Source organism: Erpetoichthys calabaricus, chromosome 2, assembly GCF_900747795.2.
Source record: "Erpetoichthys calabaricus chromosome 2, fErpCal1.3, whole genome shotgun sequence".
NCBI classification, from domain to species: domain Eukaryota; kingdom Metazoa; phylum Chordata; class Cladistia; order Polypteriformes; family Polypteridae; genus Erpetoichthys; species Erpetoichthys calabaricus.
In genome coordinates this window covers 37,943,661-37,965,519 of record NC_041395.2, presented here as the reverse complement: position 1 = coordinate 37,965,519, position 21,859 = coordinate 37,943,661, and the positions used below count along the sequence as shown (strand labels likewise).

Here is a 21,859-nt window from a genome sequence, read left to right as displayed (position 1 = left end):
AATGGGTGAAGCGAGGATTGATACTGTACAGGCTTTGAAGTGATTGACGCAGAACACGCAGCATGGCAGGAGGAGCAGTAAGCAAGCAGGTGATCCGTCCGCATCTCCAAAGCGTGCGTTCAGCCACCCCTTCACAATGCGAGCGGCAGAGATGCGAAGTGGTTGGCGTGTGGCGCGCCCCGGGGGAGGGGGTGGGCTCGCAAAGCCCCCTAGTGTATAAGTATATGTGCACGTAATACGGCGAAGAAGTCAAAATGCAAGTCTTTGAATGTCCCCACCACTGCCACCTTACACAATGTTGGTGTTGTCCCCCTACTGCCCCAACTCCCACCTATTTATGTACGTTTGTATGTATTCAGTTTGGAGTAATTCACCCTTTTCTGCTTTTTCATTAGGTGTAAACATTCATGCTTCCTACATCAATGGACTTCAAATTGGAAACAACAGCAGAATGATAATCACAAAATCACCAGGAAAAAAAACTATCAAGAAGTGAAGTTCTGAAGTCCTGCCTTGAAGACTCTGCCTCGCTTCAGTTGGAATGCCAGTACCTCAACAATCGCCATTCCTGTTTACCAGAGGGGCTAAGGGGTGTGTGAGTGTGTGTGTTTATCTGTGTCCTGTGGACGTCTGTCTTCACCTCAGTGTTAGTTGTCCATCCTGTGGCCTGAATGGTGCCAGCCTGATCCACTCATTGTCATTTTATGGAAGCATTTCTAGTAGAGACACTTCATTGAGTTTCAGGGGGTAAGGATGTGATTTATCCTGGTGCCAGGACCAGCAAGTCATCTGCCAAGGATAAACCAGTGGGAAAGCTGATAAAGAACAGCAGGGTGACATCTCATTTGCATGTCTCAAAAGATGTGCTGGCTGCACAGAGACAAATGAGTAGCTTTTCTGTGAATTTGGGAGGACCCCCTGAAGCATAGGGCTGGATTTCTGGAGTTTGCCAGATCAATAAGGTTCACACCTCCAACAATTACTTTTTGTTTCATCAGGCATGTGAAGGACATCTGTTGTGGACTAATGTGATCTTGGCGGATTTATACAAGTTTCAAAGACCCCTCTCCATGTCTCTGTTCTGCCTTAATAACTACTTCAAACATTTGGAGATTTTTAAAAATGAAAGTCTTTATAAAAAAACATGTTTACCTTTGTCAGAAGAACATTAGAAACGAGGAGACCATCAAGCCTGTTTGCTTAGCTCATAGCTCATCTGTTCTAATATCTCCTCCTGATTCTTCTTCAGCTTCATGCCTCGCTAGTTTGTTTCACATTCCCACAAGTCTGTCTTTGTGTAAAGAAGTGCTTCCTGGCTTCAGTCTTACATGCACTTCGTCTTCGTTTCCACCGATGTCCTCGAGTTTGGGACTCGCTATTCAGTTGAAAGAATTCTGCTGGATCTCCTTCCTCAGTGCCGGTGAGGAGTTTGAAGACCTGGAGCTGTGTTCTCTGACATGGCATCTACAAGTCAGAGTACTCCACCACGAGTGAATCAAGGAAAATGTGGGCAAATGGGGTGCCAAATGGACCATAGTTTTGCTTTTCGTACCATTTTACTTTGCGATTAAAGCTTTGTAATTTGGTATTTGTAAATAATCCAAGCCTATTGATGATTTTTTGGAACAGTGAATGAAGCAGAGGCTGACATGGCTGCCTCTGAACATTCTGGGTCTGAATTCTGTGCCCGGTGTCTGGTCCCCTCATCTCGGACTGGCCCCACATCAATGCCCGTTTTCTACATTGTGTCCTGTACTGTCAACATTGGCTCCAGCCCCCCGACCCACTGAACCTGAATTGATTTAAGTAACAGAGGGTCTGAAATTCAGGGGAAAACTTTACAAAGGTTGTTGGTCAGCATTGTGTTTTACGACTTGTGTCTCAAAGCCTCAAATGAAACGAGTCACTCAGGGGTCCTTTATGGCGTCATTTCTGGAGGAAGATCTGAGGCAGGTTTGCACATTCAGGGGTGATAATTACTGCTGCCATCATGCTTGACGGTTCTGTTGCTGGATCTTTGCTGATGCCGACTTGTGTAACTGCTGTTGTGGAAATGGTGTCAAAAATATGTTTAGAAAATGTCTAAAAACGAGAACAAAAGTATTTATTTACTGAATTCGTTTTTCTTCTTCTCCAATGTGTTTGTGCACACCGGACCACCTCGCCCAACATGATCTGTAATGGGATGGACTGAACCTGACTGACCAGGCCAGGGGCAGCTGCAATAAATATAGTGGTGCTTTATTTAATTAAAAATACATCAATGTACACATTTCAACAATTATACAGCAATTCACACTGAAGTACAGCTTTCTTTTAAAACTGCTTGTAAAAATGAAGATTGTCACAGTTTTACAAAAGTGTAAGAACATGTCAGGTTTTCATCGAAGTCTGCTATTCATTTTGATTAATGTCGCCCCAGCACAAAATACAAACCCTGCAGTCGCAACGTGCCGATTTACACTGAAAACGGGCGCCCGCCCTGCCCCTGAATCTTTGCTCGAGTTAAATGTCAAAATTTCAGAAAACAGGAGAAACGTAAAGCCAGTAACTTTCTATTAACACGTCTTCATCTCGAGGAGGGCCTTGAAGTTCTTCCCTTTGTCAGCTGTCACATCGGGTGACAAGGAGCTGACATTAGTCACTGAAAGCCACTGGCACTTGTGGATGTGCCAATAATGATAATTAGCTCAAGAACGGCTGACCTTCCATGTCGTAGTCAGCACAGGAGTTGTCGGGTGACTGTGCAGCCTCTCTTGCTAAAATGCCTGCATTGTGGCACAAACATTCGAAGAACTTCTTGCTTTTTCAAATGAGATTCAGCCGTTTCTACTACTCGTGGATGCCTGGAAGTTCAGGATCATTTCCGACAGTTTGTTAATGTCGTTGATATTGGGGTTGCAGTTCAGCACAATGTCCAGCATGTCCTCCTGGTCTTGGAAAATCTCCAGCAACTGTGACTTCAAGGCCATGGTCTGCTGGTGGGTTCGGTGTTCTTCCCCCTTTTCCCTTTTGAAGACCTGCTGCTTTTTGTGGTGCTGACCGAATCCTTGAGCGCCAAGTCCAGACGGCGGATGGCGGCTTTGAGGCTGATAAACTTCAGTGTGTGATCGCCGTTGACTCGGCTGGTGTGGAGATGGCCGTCCAGCAAATGAGTGACTGCTGAGAATTGTTTTCCTAAAATAAAAAAAGAAAACGACATGAAAAAGGGAACAGAAAGACTGGGACACCATCCATGTGTAAAGGCAAGTTCTGGGCCCGTATTTATCAGAAGGAACTGCACTAAAAGTCACACGAGGATAAGACAAGTATTTATGAAGCATCTTCGTCTCGGTCCCAGCTAACAGCAGTAATTAATGTCCGAGAATGAATAATGATGTGATTTTCTAGCAAACTGACCCATTTTGTAGTTTTCTGATGCAAATACTGAAGCTCTACCATAATGATGATGAAGAAGACCAAATAATAAGAGGAAAATGTGATAAGGTAGGCTACTGCACTTATCTGCAGTTTGTTGTCACTTTGCAACATCATGAGTAACACTGGAATGACCGCCGAGATGGAAAGACCAAATGAGCGCAACGTCCGATAACGGGCCCGTTTACTTAGCAGTGATTCACGGACATACTTACATCACTGATATTGCAAAGCTGCATTTTACATGCAATGTTCCACTGTCATTTTGGCTGACAGCACTTGGCTTCTCCATGAAATACAATAATGTGATAATGTTATGAATATCATTCCATTACTGGCATAACTAATATCCTTTTATGAGTTCAGTGCGGTCGAGCATTTCCAACACATTCAGCCTTTTCCGGGACGCACGTGCCGCTGTCTGCCTGAACACCATCATCTGGCAGCTTCTACCGTGCTCTCCTAAATCCTGCTGAAGTCAGGAGTCGTTCCCTAAAATAGGAAGAGTGACAGAATGTTTTTTACTTCTAAGAGTGTGTCCACATGGCATCTGTCTGAGAAGTTTGATCCAGTTGATAAATACGGGTCTACCGGTAGTGTCTGGACACATCTCAAAGTCAATACAGTGTGATCTCAGTGATGGCATGTGGGACCAACCCGGCCAAAGGCCTGAACTAGAAAAACACAAAGCTCTGCACTCAGATCCTACACCGACCACCTGAGTGACCTCAAGGGAGTTACGTTTGGACAGAACTCTGCTCTTTGGGTGGGTGGAGGGCAGAATCTTCTCCTAAGAACATGCAGTTTGGGGCCGGCAGGAGTAGTCGTAGGCCACAGCGAGGTGGTGTATATGTGTGGACTGACTTGGACAGAACTGCACACTTGTGTTCTAAATGAGCCAGCCTTACCCTGCATTAAAGCTCCATGCTTTGGTTTTGCCATCTGATACCAAGACATACGGAAAATTTTGATGGACCATAATGACTCCGTTCCTATTAGAATAAAGACAATTAACCTTTATGCACTTAACCTTTTAAACAGAACTCATCTGTCTTCATGAAATCACCATGCTAATTGCTGCATACAAAGCAATGCTGTAGTAAGACTGGAGAGCACCTGCTATGTAAAGATGGCACACAAGATGAAGAAGTTGCTCTACTGGTTAAGATGGCCTTACTCTGAATCCACCAGTCTGTTTGTGTCCAGCAGGTCCAAGTGACAGCATGCAATTGAGAGAGGCGATCTGCCAGAATTAAATTCTTGTGTGACAAATCCAAAGATTAAATGAACAAGCAGACAGACCAAGAGAGAGAGATGTGTCATGTTAAACTGCTGTCACACTGAATGAATTCTAATCCGAGGGGGAGATCAGATTGACGACTGCAGTTTCTGATCTCGTCGCCTATGCATGTCAGTTTACACGACTCCGAATCATAGTGTAGGTCACGTTAGACGACTGCACTGACTTTCCAGCACAGTTTCATATTTCCAAAGTATCGTAAGCTCACCCCTTTTTTTGACAGCCTAGTTTTATTGGCATTGTGACTTCAGCTGTAATTCCTGACCCTTTCTTCTTTTTTTTACCCCCATTCAGTTGTACAGTAGTACATAAAACACAAGATATCTGATAAACGCTTCTAGTTATGACGTCCAAAACACCCACCTTCCTTATTCCTCGTTGCCTCAATATATGCATTGCACTTTTGGGTGAGCTCTCATTGGTTGTCAGCTCTCATGTGCAGACAAACCCACCAATACGACTAAAGACAAAATCAAAACCTGGTTGGACGGAGTCACCGGGTATGTCGGACTACATGACTGAGTATCACAGAGTGCTCCATCAATGCCCTGACTCGCAAGCAAGTTAAGTCTACAACCGAAAATCACTGGAAAACTTGCATAATGTAACATGGCTTTAAAAGGCAGAAAAAGCTTGCAGCGAGTGACCAGTGGAGTGGACACCAGAGCAAATGACACCAAATTAAGTTACTGAGATATCTCACTGTACACTTGTTTGAAAATTCAGAAACTCCTATTTAAAAAAAGATTGTCAAATTTTAAAAACCACAAAAACATTCTGTGCACATTCAGTTACTGATTAATGAATTCTTCCCAATTGACACAGAGAGACGTTACGTATGTCAAGTTGAGTGGCAGGCACTCCTGACAGCAAAATAAAATTTTAACACAAGATGGAAAGATTGAGTCGTCGTAATGGACTTGACACTCTCAACTGCCAGACACCTTTCAGAAGTCATTAGTGCCTTGATGTGTGGAGTACAAGTCCAAGGAGGTTATACTGAAGCTTTAGAACACACCGGTGAGGCCTCATCTGGAGTCCTGTGTGCAGGTTTGGGCTCCAGGCTACAAAAACGACAATAGCAGCAGTAGAAAAGGTCGAGAGAAGAGCGACTAGACTCATTCCAGCACTACAGGGGATGAATTATGAAGAAAGATTAAAAGAGCTGAGCCTTTACAGTTTAACACTAGAATTACCAGAGCCAATGAAAAAACTCAAATCCAGCCCACCTTAAATCCCTTCGCACCTCTCTGTCAGCGACTTTTGTCTTCCAAATGTGTCGATAAGCCCAAGTAGCAAGCAGCCTGCTATAGCAACCCCACCACCGCCTCAGAACAGGCAAGAAGTTCTCCCAGTTCCTGCCGTGATTGATTATCTGGGAGTGAGCTACCCAGAATTGTAAGGGGAAATAATTTGCTGTGTTTTGTGTCTACAACAATCTGTGTAAACACATCGTTAAAACAAATGTTTTTCATGTTTTAGTGTGCCACTGAAGTATTTTGTTTTAATTCTAAAGTAATTTTTAAACTGGTGTGTTGCTTTTTCTATTATTTCCACAAATAAACAACTTGCCAAGAGTCACTTAAGGAGACAGTGGTGGGAATTTAAACTTGGGAGCTTTCTGGTTTATAGTTTTGACTTCTCAGTTACCATAATGCATGTTTCTGTTCGTACAGCAGCGGTCAAGTGTATTGGCAATGGGGCTTGTAGATGATAAAATCAGAAACACGCAAAAGAAGCAGGCAGCATTGACTCATGGCAGCCAAGTGTAACCTGTACAAGTGGGCCAACGTCTGTAAATGACAAAGGAAGACATGTTTGAGGGCTCCTGTAGCTGGAAAGATGGTCCCTTTGAGATGTGATTCTGAAATGCAAACAAAAGGATGAGGCATCAAAGAGAAAGGGAAGAAAGTCCACAGGAACAGCTTGACTGCGCTTAACAGCTGGCACTTGCAAATGAAAAAAAATTCCTTTTTTCCAAGCTGTAAAGCTGTTGCATTGTTGAACAATTTCAAGTTTAAACACTGCATATTCTATAAAGTCGTTTAAAGGGCGGAGACCAAAGCAAAACTGAAGTGGTGTAACAGTGTCAACGTAGGGTGGCATGTCGCTTTGGAGTTACCACACACACTAACGTTGGCCACAGAGAGAAGAGCCAACAGCCAGCGTCTGTCAGCTTGGACAGAGACAACAGTTTAGACAGATGGTGTGACGCCCACTGGTGTCAATGGATCAGTGCGTTTTATCAAAGCCTCGTTGACTTTCACGTTTGCTCTGTCAATTTGAAATCTGCTTCAGTTGATGTGGGGTTCTGCTAAGTTCTTCAGGAATGTCAATGGACAGAATAAGGGCATCTGTCAGAGAACAGGCAGACTCCGGGTGGAGGGCCGGTATTTTCATCACAGCAAATCTGCTGGTTGGAATTTAACTTTGCCATTTCTTCACTCTTTCAAAAATAAACAATTATTCTTGTGATGAAAACTTACTAACGGAATAGTCTGACAACACCTCGCCTGCATTGATTTTTAAGGGGAGTAAACTTGCCATCAAGAAGAGTTGGAATTGTAAGGGGAAATAATTTGGTGTGTTTTGTGTCTACAACAATCTGTGTAAACACATCGTTAAAACAAACGTTTTACATGTTTTAGTAATAAATAAAATGTAGACATGAACTGTATAATGTGTGAAGGCTGATGGCCAAATATCAAAAACACTTTCACAAAAGGTGCCGATACAATACGACAGCTTCTGTGGTGCAGCGGTAAGAGTGGTGTTTTGAGACAATGGAACTGGAAATTCTCTGATCTGGAGGGATAAAAGCTGACACACAAACGCTGGTGAATCTGCCTTCTTCATATCTCACCGTCACTTGACTGTTCTTTTTAATTCAGTTTTATTGAGTGTTCCTGCTCACGCTGAATTTAGTATGCACCTTATGGTCCATGATGTCAAAAAAACAGAGACATCGGTATATATGATATTTGGAATAACTCATTTTATGACCTGTATAGCACATTTCGGAAAATACCGAGATTGCCAGCAGAGTCAAGTGGGAACTCATTAAGTCACATCAGCTTCTTCCATACACACAATTGAACATTCACTTAAACTTTCCATCAGGTGCTGCTTTCAGAAATGTGATGGTTAGGAACAAGAAACATGAACTATAAGTATCTTTGTCCCCTCAGAGTACACAAATCGACAGAATTTTCACCTCACTAGAGTCAGAATCTTCTGTTTGTGAAAGCAGATTTAATCACATGATTTTACAAAACAACTTTAAAAACATTTAACTTTCTTAATACATGCAACTACATTTCATTTTTCTTGTTATAAGTGGCATGGTGAAACAGTGGTAGTGCTGCTGCCTCACAGTAAGGAGACCAGGGTTTGCATTGCAGGTTCTCCCAATGTCTGTGTGGGTTTCCTCCCAAAGTCCATAGGTGGATTGGCAACACTAAACTGGATCTAGAGGGTGTGTTCCCCTGTGATGGACTGGCATCCTGTCCAGGGATTGTTCCTGCCTTTGTACACATTTACATTTATTTGTCTGGCAGACGCTTTTATCCAAAGCACCACAAAAAAGAGGTGAACATCGAGCAACATTAGGCAGCGGCCTGTTTGTTCATGCTTGCAAGGATTGGCTCGTGCTCCCCACAACCCTGCTCAAGGTTAAACGGGTTTAGGAAATGGTACGGTATTAATGTTATTTTATGTTGAATAAGTAAAATGTGAGATTTACGTCTCTGATAAAGTAGGTGAGCACTACAGGGTCATTTCTGGACATGCAGTGTAATCCTTACATTGTCTACCGTTTTATTTCCAGGACAAACCAATAATGCATGGTGGAGATTCAGGGAATGGAGTCAAAATGGTAAGAAGCAGAAACGTCAAGTGGCTCAGTCTGGAAAGCTGTAATGCGTGTGCGGACTGCTTGGTACCCCTTACAGAGTCATAGAGCGGACCACCTCTGCTTCTATGATTTACTGTTGTAGACGTTATTTACGGGCGGCACGGTGACGCAGTGGGTAGCGCTGCTGCCTCGCAGTTGGGAGACCTGGGGACCTGGGTTCGCTTCCTGGGTCCTCCCTGCGTGGAGTTTGCATGTTCTCCCCGTGTCTGCGTGGGTTTCCTCCGGGTGCTCCGGTTTCCTCCCACAGTCCAAAGACATGCAGGTTAGGTGGATTGCCGATTCTAAATTGGCCCTAGTGTGTGCTTGGTGTGTGGGTGTGTTTGTGTGTGTCCTGCAGTGGGTTGGCACCCTGCCCAGAATTGTTTCCTGCCTTGTGCCCTGTGTTGGCTGGGATTGGCTCCAGCAGGCCCCCGTGACCCTGTGTTCGGATTCAGCGAGTTGGAAAATGGATGGATGGATGGACGTTATTTACATGCAGGCCGCCTGTGTGAATGTGTCATTTAGCACACAGCGCTGCGTCGGTAAATCGTTTACCATAAGCTTCTTAAATCTCATTTTATGAGGGCTGCTTGTACCTTTACGTCAGTGTGGTGTCTACACCTCCTGTTGAAATGCCACAATCTCTGAATTTTTCAGAACTGAAATCCATTTTCTGTGTGCAATGAGCCTCAACATTGTTTTATTATTTCTGAAGTTTACTCACAAAATGTTAAGTTTTCCCAAATATTTATACTATATGTAATTATATACAAGAACTGTAAATACTAGACATAATTTGACACTAAACACTTCACACCTTGCACATGGAAAAAAACAAACACACATTTAATTGGCATAAACTGTCAGTTAAACATTTAACTCATCAACGTGGCTTATTCAAGCTTCCAACTGACACGCATTTGATATTTTTGAGAAAACCCAACACTCTTCATATGCAGTGGCAATGGCGCATACACACTTGTGTATTTGTGCAAGTCTGAGCAGAGAACCATCTACAAGTTAAAAGTTTATTTAGTTTAGTTTATTTATCAGGAACAGCAGTGCAATTAAAATGTTGACTTGGATGCCACCTCACATAAGAAAAAAAACAAAAAACAATTTGTTGAAATCATAGCAACAAACAATGAGCTTTACTGAGGCTGTGGAAAAGCACTGGATTTTCACCTTGTTTCCCTGGATGAAGGCATCAACCACGTATTCAATAATTATGTGAGACGATTTAATCCATGATGCCGTGTACCTAAATGGTAGGCAACCTCGGCATTGTTATTAATAAAAATCATTTAATCACTCTGAGGATGTTGACGGAGAAGTAGAGAAGGCCAGAAGGAGTTGCATTGTGTCTCGAGAGGAGTTGTGGTATTGTATGAGGAAGTCGGGAGTGGCAGAGAAGTATGTAAGAGTTGTACGGGATATGTACAAGGTAAGTGCGACAGTGGTGAGGTCTGCGGTAGGAGTGACGGATGCATTCAAGGTGGAGGTGGGATTACATCAGGGTTCAGCTCTGAGTTGTTTCTTATTTGCAATGGTGATGGACAGGTTGAGACACGAGATTAGACAGGAGTCCCCGTGGACTATGATGTTTGCTGATGACATTGTGATCTGTAGCAAGAGTAGAGAGCAGGTTGAGGAGACCCTGGAGAGGTGGAGATATGCTCTAGAGAGGAGAGGAATGTAGGTGAGTAGGAACAAGACAGAATACATGTGTGTAAATGAGTGGTAGGTCAGTGGAATGGTGAGGATTCAGGGAGTAGAGTTGGTGAAGGTGGATGAGTTTAAATACTTGGGATCAACAGTACAGAATAACAGGGAGTGTGGAAGAGAGATGAAGAAGAGAGTGCAGGCAGAGTAGAATGGGTGGAGAAGAGTGTCAGGAGTGATTTGTGACAGACGGGTATCCACAAGAGTGAAAGGGAAGGTCTACTGGACGGTACTGAGACCAGCTATGTTATATGGGTTGGAGACGGTGGCACGAAGTTCTCCCAGTTCCTGCCTTGATTGATTATCTGGGAGTGAGCTGCCCAGAATTGTAAGGGGAAATAATTTGATGTGTGTTTTGTGTCTACAACAATCTGTGTAAACACATCGTTAAAACAAACGTTTTTCATGTTTTAGTAATAAATAAAATGTACACTTGAACTGTATAATTTTTAAAGGTGATGGCCAAATATCAAATAAACACTTTCACAAAAGGTGCCAGTACAGTACGACAGCTTCTGTATGAGGATGGACAGGATTAGACATGAGTACATTAGAGGGGCAGCTCAAGATGGACTGTTGCTAGACAAAGTCAGAGAGGCGAGATTACGTTGGTTTGGACATGTGCAGAGGAGACATGCTGGGTATACTGGGAGAAGGATATTGAGGATAGAACTGCCAGGGAAGGGGAAAAGAGGAAGGCCAAAGAGAAGGTTTATGGATGTGGTGAGAGAGGACATGCAGGTGGTGGTAACACAGCAAGATGTACAGGACAGGAAGAGAGGGAAAAAGATGATCCGCTATGGCAACCCCTAATGGGAGCAGCCAAAAGAAGAAGAAGCCAAAGAAGAATCAAAACCTTGTGACTTGGGTAAAAAAAAAAAAATGGGGGTCAGAAACATGAAAGATCTGCTTATTAGAAGGACATACGTATCATGGTGGACTTGACACTATGTCTATTTTACTCCAGACAGTGTTCAGAAGCCATTAAGGAGGCTAACAGAATGATCAGTTATATAGCGCCCTGATGTGTGGAGTACAAGTCACAGGAGGTTCTGCTCAAGCTTTATAACACACTGGTGAGGCCTTATCTGGAGTACTGTGTGCAGTTTTAGGTGCAAAAATTAAAAGTCCAGAGAAGAGTGACAAGGCTGATTATTCTTGGACCACAGGGGAAGACTGAAGGAGTGGAGCCTTTTCAGTTTAAGCAAATGTTGATTAAGAGGAGACATGGCCGAAGGGTTTAAAATTATAAGAACACAGGGACACTGTTGGAAACTTGTTAAGGGTACATTTCACACCGAGAACCATAGACACATAGAACAAGTGACCACATAGTGTGGTAGGTCATTGGACATTTTAGAGATCTTCAAAACTCGACTTGATGTTATCTTAGAAGAACTGAGTGGACAGAACTGGTGAGCTTTGTTGGGCTGAACGGCCTGTTCTCACTAACAGGTTTCTAATATTCTAATGTACGAAATGATTGTGGCCCTTGGCAAAATTGCCTTGCTTCCTGTAGCAGAATACTGTAAACACGCTCAGGGCGGTCATCTTAATCTTTTCTGAGACAATGATACTGCCAGTCAGTGGAGAGTAGCAGGTACTCATGAATAACTAACAAGTTGCAAAGCAGGCGTAGTTGTGGGCTTTCTTAATTACTGCACTTCCAACATAATTTGTGGAGGCTCTGAAAAGCACTCAATTTCGTACTGCAACCATTATTTATCCTCATTTTGTTTTCACAGATAAAGTCATCTGTCAAATATACAATAAAATAATTACTTTTATTATGGAATATAATTAAATCAGTGATGCCCTTTGAGTCTTCACGAGGTGAAAAATAAATGGTTTTCATATAATAAACACATTACTGTCAAGTAAGAGGAGCAGAAATTGAACAGGTCGGTGCCATTTAGGCATTGGCACAAGTCAAGAATACACCAACACATTACCTCTCGTCTCTATTTCCTGGAGAAGCCTTCTGCCTCGTGTGATAAAAATATATTTGGTTAAAAGGCACAGACAGGGAATGTATGTCTGGACACCACAATATCTCAATGAATCAAAGACACAGTGGTCCCTCATATTCCACTGCTGGACTAACATTCACATGAATTCCATGACTTTCTTAATAAGAAATGGCCGATTGTCGAGAATTATCCCAGGCAGTAGGTCGCAGTCTCCACAACTTCTGAAGGCCTCTTTTTCTGTGCTCATTTTCTTTGTCCAGACCAGTCAGGTAAACGGCAAACAGTAATCCAGTAATCCAATTTAGGCCATATTTAATATAATATCAAAACTTTCCTGCCATGTGATATTAGTGCAGGAGACAGCAGGGCAAAGAGCATGAACCACAACAGCACCACACGTAAAATGACATAAAACCAAGAAGCGAAGTGTGACATGTTCCCTGTCTGGTGCCATGAGAATATCTCAAACTGTTTGAAAAGTGTATTCCTCTTGAAATGTGCAAAAATTAAATATTTTTTAAAGATGCTCTGGAATAGTGTTTCTCAACCACATGGGTGTGGGCTGCCGTCTCTGGGGGTGAGAGTGCGTCGTGGTCAGGTAGCTAAACCAGTGACTCTAAACATTCAGTCCTCAGGACCCCCTGTGGCAGCAGGTTTTTGTCACAATCACAATTAGTTTCTTCTCATAATTGGACTCAACTTAAATAATCTGTTATGGTCCAGGTTCTAGGTTTTTTTTTTTTTTTTTTTTTACAATCATCTGTGTTTTAAGATGCAAAAGTGTTCACAAAAGGCACTTTAACCTCTATGGTTCTTTTTAGATTTGTGGACAAGTTAATATTGGAAATACCAGAACTACTATCCTCAATTTAATGTACACCCCACATTACATACCTACAGTATGTGACATCCACTCACATCTCAAACACACAAGCGACATGGCCAGGGCTGGTGGCCTTAGCTTCAAAACCAAGCAAGAAAGATTTCCTTTTCAGGGGTGTAGGGGTCACTGCCACTTGGGCACCTCACCTGAAAGGACTACACTTTAGAATACCTTACCAAAGACCAGGGACCACCACAGCTACCTGTCGGCTACACAAACTAACAGAAGCCAAGGGCTAATCACCACCCTGACAGCACATAGCCTAAATGGACACCGATCATCATTAACAGTCAGTTATCGGTCACTGCTAAATGTCAGTAAACAACAGGACAAGTTCAGCAAAGCAATAACTGAAACCATTTCAGTCATCACTTGTGTGGATCTGAAGCAGAAACAGGGTGTGAATATTAAATATGAAAGCATTCAACCTGAACGATTCAAGTCAGGGTCTCACAGCAACCTTCATATCAGGTGGCAGTAACTTTGGTTATTGCAGTCTTTGCGGTTTTATAGCTCTTAGAGTTGAGAGGGCGGTTTGTACATGGCGATATCTGATCAAGCTGTCTTCTCTCTGGTAGTTGTTTCTCTCCCCCACATACTTAATAACATCCTTTTAATTTAAGAGTGTCTTGCTGTCTGCCTTCTGTAAGATATTACATCAGTCAAAAAAAACTGGGACAACTGATAAGTTCCCATGGTCTGGTTGACTGTTCATGAACTCATTTTTGAAACATGTTCATTTTAGAGTCCCAAGGCTTCATTTCATGTGTTCTTGCAAGCAGACACACACTGGTCACTTTATCTAAGCTTAAACATATACACTCTATTAAACACTGACTCTTTAACAATGTTTTAGTTATTTTCCCAGAATTCCTGCCTATGCGCTATTTTACATACATCCCAGAGTTTTCTCTTTATGAATGTTCACAATGACTTTTGCACATTCCTGCTACTTCAGTTTCAGAACATTTGGATTACAGAAATGTCACCTTTCCCATATCAGTTCTGAGCCCACAAGTTAAGAGCCATTATCTAAATAATTCTAGAATTAAAATATGATGAAATAAAATACATTAAATATTACAAGTTATACTTCGCATACCGTAAAAGCACAACAGTATTTTTAACAACATTACAAACTGGTTAGGGTACGTTTTTACAGAATGAAGCAGGAATTTGTGTTACATGGGTAAGTATTCATTCTTTTTTCCTTTTAATTTATTAAAATTATTCTTTAATGTTATTTTTATTTAAACAGTTATTTGCTAACAAGTAGAAAAGTGGCTAACACTGTTGCAAGTTACTGCTCCTTTCAGAGTCATTTGTGCAGATCATTTTTCATTAACTGTCTGTATTCAGATACAAATAAGAAAGCAAACTCCACAGACAACACCAACTAAACAAATGAAATATCTCCAGCCCATCTCAGTACAATTATACAAAGTCAAAACTGAAAGTGTGCTCACATTCTCCATTGTTGTCTGGTTTGGTTCAGCAACCGTCCATGCCAAAAATAAACAACAGCATGTTGTGTGGTCTGCTGAGAAAATAACTGTCCGTGTTCTTCCATCAGCTGCAGAACTGCAGGCACCTGGTGGTCTTAAACCAGGTCCAAAGAATCACAACTGACTCATGTCACCCAGGTCATCACTTGGTTCAAAACCTAAACACTTTACGTCAATTAAAACTAAAACTAATTGACGTCTTAACGGTTTCTGTGCCAAAGCCATAGCCCTGACAAACCAGTAATTGAGCCCATCTTCCTCACTTATTATTGTGCTCTCTCGTATACTCTAGGCCTTTCCGGCGCCGCCGAGAGTGGCAGCCTTTTCAGCAGCTCCGTGTATGACTGTATGTGTATGTGTACTTTTCTAGTTTTATTTTTCTATTTTTATTTATTGATCACTCCTATCACTTTATTTTATGTGGATTTGTTCCCTGGACACACTTACTTTTACAACGTTTTTTTCTTTGTTTTTGTGAATTTCCCCTTGGGATTAATAAAGTATCTATCTATCTATCTATATGAAGGTGAGTGTGCGGTATATGAACGTGTATGTGTGTGTTTGTGTGCATATTCACTATAGATGCACACACTTTCACTCTATATTATTGCACTACTTGCATATGTTATTTAACTTCTCTCATTTATGTTATTTGTATGTGATGTTGTGTAATGTTACAAGCAGCTCCAAAGCTCTCCACTTACAATTCCTTTACATTAACTACTGGTGAGAAAAAATGATTCTGAATTTAAAAAATAAGAGAGTAACCATTTAAAGATACACAAAAAATATAAATGTGTCTCAATTTCCCAAAAGTCTAAATGTGACACTACCACACATTTCTAAATGCAAAATAAAAAGAAGAAACGGGTTAGTTATTTAAACAATGACATCGATTAAAGGTAACAATGACAGGCTGACTGAGAAACTGGTTGGAACAAAAACCTTCAGGCACAGGGGTCTCTGAGGACTAACAGTTCAGTGCCACTTGATATTTATGCCCGTTTGTCTCACAAATGGGATCCCCCAGACACCGTTTAAACATGCCCACTTGATTCACCCAGGGGGCTCGCACATTCCCTCTCATTTCACCAAGGGGGACACACTTATTGAAGTGTGCTAAATTCACCAAGGAAGAACCCAACCCTCCTTATAAAGGTTGAGAAACACCAACCATTCTAGAATCTCACCCTCCAAGTTGCGTTTGCCTTTAGCATTTCACTCCAGAAAGTGTTTAAAAAAAAAAAAACACCTTATTTCTAAGGGGACAGTGCTTCATCTAAGAACATGGCTTCTAAGGGTGTACTCACACCAGGCCTGTTTGTTCCATACCATGCCCAAGCACGATTAATGTCCAACCCGTGCATAACATTCTGTGGCTGGGCAGGCTATCATCATGACCATTGTCATGTGACTTTGTGTAAAGAAAGAAAGAAAGAAAGAAGAAAGAAAGAAGAAAGAAAGAAAGAAAGAAAGAAAAGAAAGAAAGAAGAAAGAAGAAAGAAAGAAAGAAAGAAAGAAAGAAAGAAAGAAAGAAAGAAAAAAGAAAGAAAGAAAGAAGAAAGAAAGAAAGAAAGAAAGAAAGAAAGAAAGAAAGAAAGAAGAAAGAAAGAAAGAAAGAAGAAAGATAGATAGATAGATAGATAGATAGATAGATAGATAGATAGATAGATAGATAGATAGATAGATAGATAGATAGATACTTTATTAATCCCAATGGGAAATTCACAAAGGCAAAACAAGTTCCGAACACGGTGACAGCATGCATGTCAAAACAATTTTACTTATTTTGTGGTTGTGTTGGAGTCATGTAGGGCAGGACAACGCTCTAACCCTCTTACAGATTTACAGAGTGTCCAACACTGTGTTTTGCTGTGAATCGTGCTGCACATCCGAGGAAGATTTTTACAGTGACAAATAATGTTAAGGGAGGAATATGTAAATTTTCTTGACAACTACAATTCACATTTATGTGTGAGCTGGTGAGAATAAAAACCTGCTTTTAACCAAAAGTGGGCCAGGGCACGGAGTGATCACACTAGTCAAGCGAACTAGACTTAAGGGGTTACATGCGGACAAACGTGTTCGGGTACAGAATGATTTGCCACTGCGAGTACACCCAAAGTGTTTTTCCCCTCACTTAATGGATGAAGGAAACAGGAGTACAAACACTTCTAAAAAGTGAGGCTGGTAAAACAGATTGTACAGAATATTTTGATAAAGGTCTGTTTTAATGGGTTTCTATTAGTTTACGGGATGAAGATAACAAATTTCAGATTTTGGGTCAACTTCTGTATAGACATGGCAGATGGATGAAAACGTTATGGCAAAAATTTGTCAAAGATATTAAAAGAGGATGAAAATTTGATTTTAATATGCTGTAAATGAATCGGCAAGCTTTATACAGGGTGGCGCAGGGAAACGTGAAACTTCAGAACTAGTTGTAAGCGACCCTGGGGTGTCGGCAGTTATTTGGGACCAATGCGACCTCAATTAGAACCCCTTGCCTTTAGTGACAATGGAGCAGTGGAGTGATGCGCAAGAAACGTTCGCAGTGAAAGCCTTTTATAAGAATGGTGATTGTGTGACTTCTGTGCAAAGGGAATTTGGGCATCATTACCAGTTAGGACGTCATGATCGTGCCCCGTCTGCTCATGTGATTACAACATGGGTGTGTAATTTAGAAGAAATGGGTTCAGTCTTAAAAAAGAAGTCCTCAGGTGGAGCCACTTCGCATACTGCCCGACAATCGATGGCAGCTCTTCGGCGATTGTTTGGAAGGTGCGTCATTTCACGCAACAGTGACATTCCATAGCCTCTACGATCCCCAGATCTCATTGTGTGTGATTTTTTTCTGTGGGGGCATCTTAAAAGCCAAGTATACCGCACACATCCTTCAACCATTGCTGAACTAAAAAAGGAGAACTGAAGAGGAAATCGCTGGCATTCGTCTGGACATGTTACATCGAGCAATGCAGAATTTCCACAAAAGGCTGCCAGAATGTGTACGGAGAAATGATCAACACCTTCATGAAGTTTTCTTCAAAACATAAAATGGTAATCAATATTCATTCAGTATTCATCATTATTGCATATCCTGTACAGTACATTTCATCATTAAATGTATTTTGTAATGTGTTTATTTGTGAATTGAACGGCAATTGAAAATTTCCTTTTTCCCTGTGCCACCCTGTATAATGTTGAGATTCATTTTCTGGGTTTAATTTCTTAATTTTTCATCTCTATCTTATAGTAACAGTCTTATTTTCTCAGTTATCTTATTGACCTAACTCTAGCCCCCCCCATTTTAAATTCAGACATAAATACTGTGCAGTTTACGGACAAGTGACTTAAAATGGAAAACTTCAGTGTTACACGGTATTATTGAACACCCACAAGTTGTAATCAAAATGTTTTGGGGGCAGGTCTGTATATTTTACATTTGGTTGTGTTGTGAAACAGCAGGGATCAATTGCCAGATTGACAGCATATTCTTTAAATCATGGCTATTCAAGTAGAAAAATAACTTGCTGACACTCATCAGGCCTGTAAAATGTGTTGGTTATTCTTACTTGTCCAATCCTATCAGTGCTAACAGTCACTTTTAACTAGTCACCCAGAAAGAAACAACATCCTCAAGCTGAGGACAAAAAGATACTCGTTTGTACGAGTTAAAGTGATGCTGTGTGTTTACTGTGAAATGAGAACTTATCGATGATGAAGAAACATTAACTTTTGGATGGAATTTCAAGACAGCCGACTCAACTTCAACACCAACTTGTCACCGGGTTTGCACACTTGCTGTCAGAAACATTATAGGCTATTCAGGAGATACAACCTATTTCAAGGAGGCATGCACCATTTATTTTAACAATGTTCAGCTCGACATACTGTATACAGTGGGAGTCTGATTTAACTGTTACATCAAAAATGTAATTGCCTCATTAGGTGACAAATGAAACAGATGTGTTCTGTTAGGTAGAACAATGAATGGTGTGTGAGGATATGCAGTGGCACCTGAACATGGAAATGACTCCTGTTTTGACAGTGTCACACATACATGCCCACTGACACTGCACTATGGCGTTATGTGTGTTTATATTGTAATATATAAGAAACATAGGACTTACTGAATAACTTAATATGAGGGTAAATCAAAAAGTAAAGACAATTTGAAAATTATGCTGTATGTGCAACACACAGAAAGAAGCTGATGCAATACAACACACGTTTGCGATGGCTTATAGGTAGTTTGAACACGCACAGAGCAGCACTCTGCCATTAGTCTAGTTGAACCCAAGGTCAAATGAACTTTGATGTTCCTCTACAGGATTGAACCATTGTTGTACAATAAACCACAGTGAGATTTCTTTTGGCAGAGGGAGTGAAACCTTCTCAAATTTACCAAAGCACGTTGGCTTATGCAGATTAGTAAGATGTTTAGGTACCCATCATGTGCAAACTTTTTGATTCCCCAAGTCATCATTCACTATGGCATGAGCAAATCCATACAAGATATCCAAATGTGCAGCAACAGTGGACAAGATAATCCAACAGTCTTCTGTGATGTAGGGATTCGCCATTTCGATGTGGGCTTGTTTGTGTACACAATGTTGATGGTCAACTAGATGGACTTTGGAAGGTTTACACTTGTTCTTTGCATTTTAAACCTTTCCATCCTTTCACAAACTTTTTGTTGTGTCATGCTGTCTTCACTCCGGTACTGAGCCACCATACTGTACTTCAGTGAAATTCAGCAGGTTTCACTCCCTCTGCCCAAAGAAATTCCATTACGACGTGTTGTTCAACAATGGTGCAATCCTGCAGCGGAGCGTCCCTGTTCATTTGACCTTGGCTTCAACTAGACTAATGGCAGAGTGCTGTGTTGTTAAGTGTTCGATTTACCCATAAGCCATCTTGAACTTGTTGAATCGTATCAGCTTCTCTCTGTTATGGTTGCCGCGTAACTTTTCAAATTGCCTTTACTTTTGAGTTACCCTTGTACAGTAGATGGCATAAAGATAAACAATATCGAACACCACTGTACAATAGTATCAAGTAACTCATTATGTATCTATATATATATATATATATATATATATATATATATATATATATATATATATATAAAATCCCTATGTGCGTCCAGGTGTCCGTGTGTGGGTGTCTTCTGATGAAGTGCGCATGCGCGGGCACAGTGCGACGCGCGATATTACTGTTAGAGAAAGTTAGAGGCGTTTTATGGAAATACAAACCAGTATTACTGCGAGAGGAAATTAAAGGTACACAATACAGTGACGCATATTACAGCCACATACAAGCCAGTATTACTGTCAGAGGAAATTAAAGGCATATTACCGACGCGCACACCTGTATTACCGCCAGAGAAAATTAAAGGTATATTATGGATGTACAAGCCAGTGGACGTACAAGACAGTATCCTTCAATAAGGGCGCGCTCAGGCATCCTTCAATAAGGGCGCGCACAAAAGGCGAGCCTCAAAAGGGCGACCTCAATTGGGCGCAGCGAATAAAGGCGTGCGTAAATAAAGATCTGCACTTTTGTTGCCCTTCACATATTCCAGAGCCATTTGAACTAAATTATCTATGAACGCCTTTAATCGCCGCGCTCAATTGAGGTCGCCCTTTTGAAGCTCGCCTTTTTGTGCGCGCCCTTATTAAATAGGGCCGTACAAGACAGTATTACTGTCACAGCAAATTAAAGACACACAATACATGGCGACAGCCCACGAAGAACGGTCAGCTCAGCAAGTAAACATCAACAAAAGAAAGGCTGAAAGAAAGAAAAATACGACCAACAAAAAGAATGAGGTCAAAGTCCCTTGCCATTTAATATAGACTGTTCCTTCTAATGTTTATGCACTACTGTTCCAGCGCCCGTTATTGTAACGGGCTAAATGACTAGTACTAAAATATTACGCAAGCAAGCTGCTCACCAGTTTATAGTAATAAGAAAATCTTGAGCTTTTGTAATATCCGATGATGGAGCTTATTTCCTCCAGGGACATGTAGACAATAAGTGTAATGTGAAAACATGTAAACAAGATAAAAGTATGAGGAGGATATGACAGATTTGCCAGTGTATGAATGTTTAGCTTGCATATGCAACAAGTTTTTGGTTGGCAGTTTACTGTGCAACTTCCTTTGTCTTAATATAAACAACCGTCACAGGTAATATATGGAATAAATTCCTAAAAAGTAAATATGATAACAGTTTTTTGTTATTTCTTTCAAACTCAAGAGTACATTTTCTTGTACCCACTTCTGTAAAGTCTGCCCCTTTCATTATAAACTATATAAAACAAAACAACTACCTGAGCTAGTAGCTGGATTCAAGATCAAGAAATAATGCATTCTCCTCGAAGGGTCTTTTTGCCATGTACTATTAACTACACTATAAATCTTTGGCAGTAATCTTTAAATCCATACTGAATAGCAAGAGAGTTCGGCCATATAACATTTAGAAGAAGGTTACCCAGATTTAAAAATGACTTGCTTCTCTGTCACTAACATGATAATGCAAGGTGATAAAATGTGTTTTAAAGTGATGTCTCATTGTTGATGTGGATGTTCTATCTGAGAGCTAATGTATGCTCTATGCTGGCTACATTTAATCAGCACAAAGAGTACATTACTGGCAATGGCTGCTTGTGTCTTATTGTATTAATTGCAGAGCCAGCTATCATGCTAAGCAGATGACAGAGGGTTTGTCCACCTTCCTGCAGTGCCAACATGTTGATGTGGATTCAGCACCAGCCTCCCACCTGGGATGATTATGAAATATTCAGCAGAGGGAAAAGAAAAAAAACAAAACAAAAAACAGAGGCCATAATGATGAAATCAGCAGTAAAAGATTAAAACACAACAGTTCTCTTCAAAAGATGGCAATAAATCAAAGTAGTGAAAGCAAAATCAGTCTTTGTTTGTTTTGTGACAACACAAAAGATAACAGTCATAAAAAGCTAGCTAGTTACTAGACCATGCCAGAGAGGAGGAAAAAATGATATTTAACTCTTAAGATCAATACAAACAGTAAAATGTTCTGAAGAAATGTACGGAACAGCAAACACATTTTTATGAGTCCTAAGTTGTTTTCTTCTTTAAAACAAATCTTGAAGCTTTTTGTATTCAATTAATGTTGTATAAAGAG

The 21,859-nt window shown here is 41.0% G+C and overlaps 1 protein-coding gene across 1 annotated transcript in view; it reads right to left on the bottom strand.

Moving 5' to 3' along the window:
• Positions 1-2,214: 2,214 nt before the first annotated feature.
• The window catches only part of khnyn (KH and NYN domain containing), a 121,724-nt gene continuing 102,079 nt past the window's right edge, over positions 2,215-21,859 (bottom strand). The window contains exon 8 of the mRNA XM_028793600.2: positions 2,215-3,177. Within this exon, the coding sequence (XP_028649433.1) occupies positions 2,820-3,177 (358 nt within the window). The 3' untranslated portion in view covers positions 2,215-2,819. The remainder of the gene's footprint in view (positions 3,178-21,859) is intronic.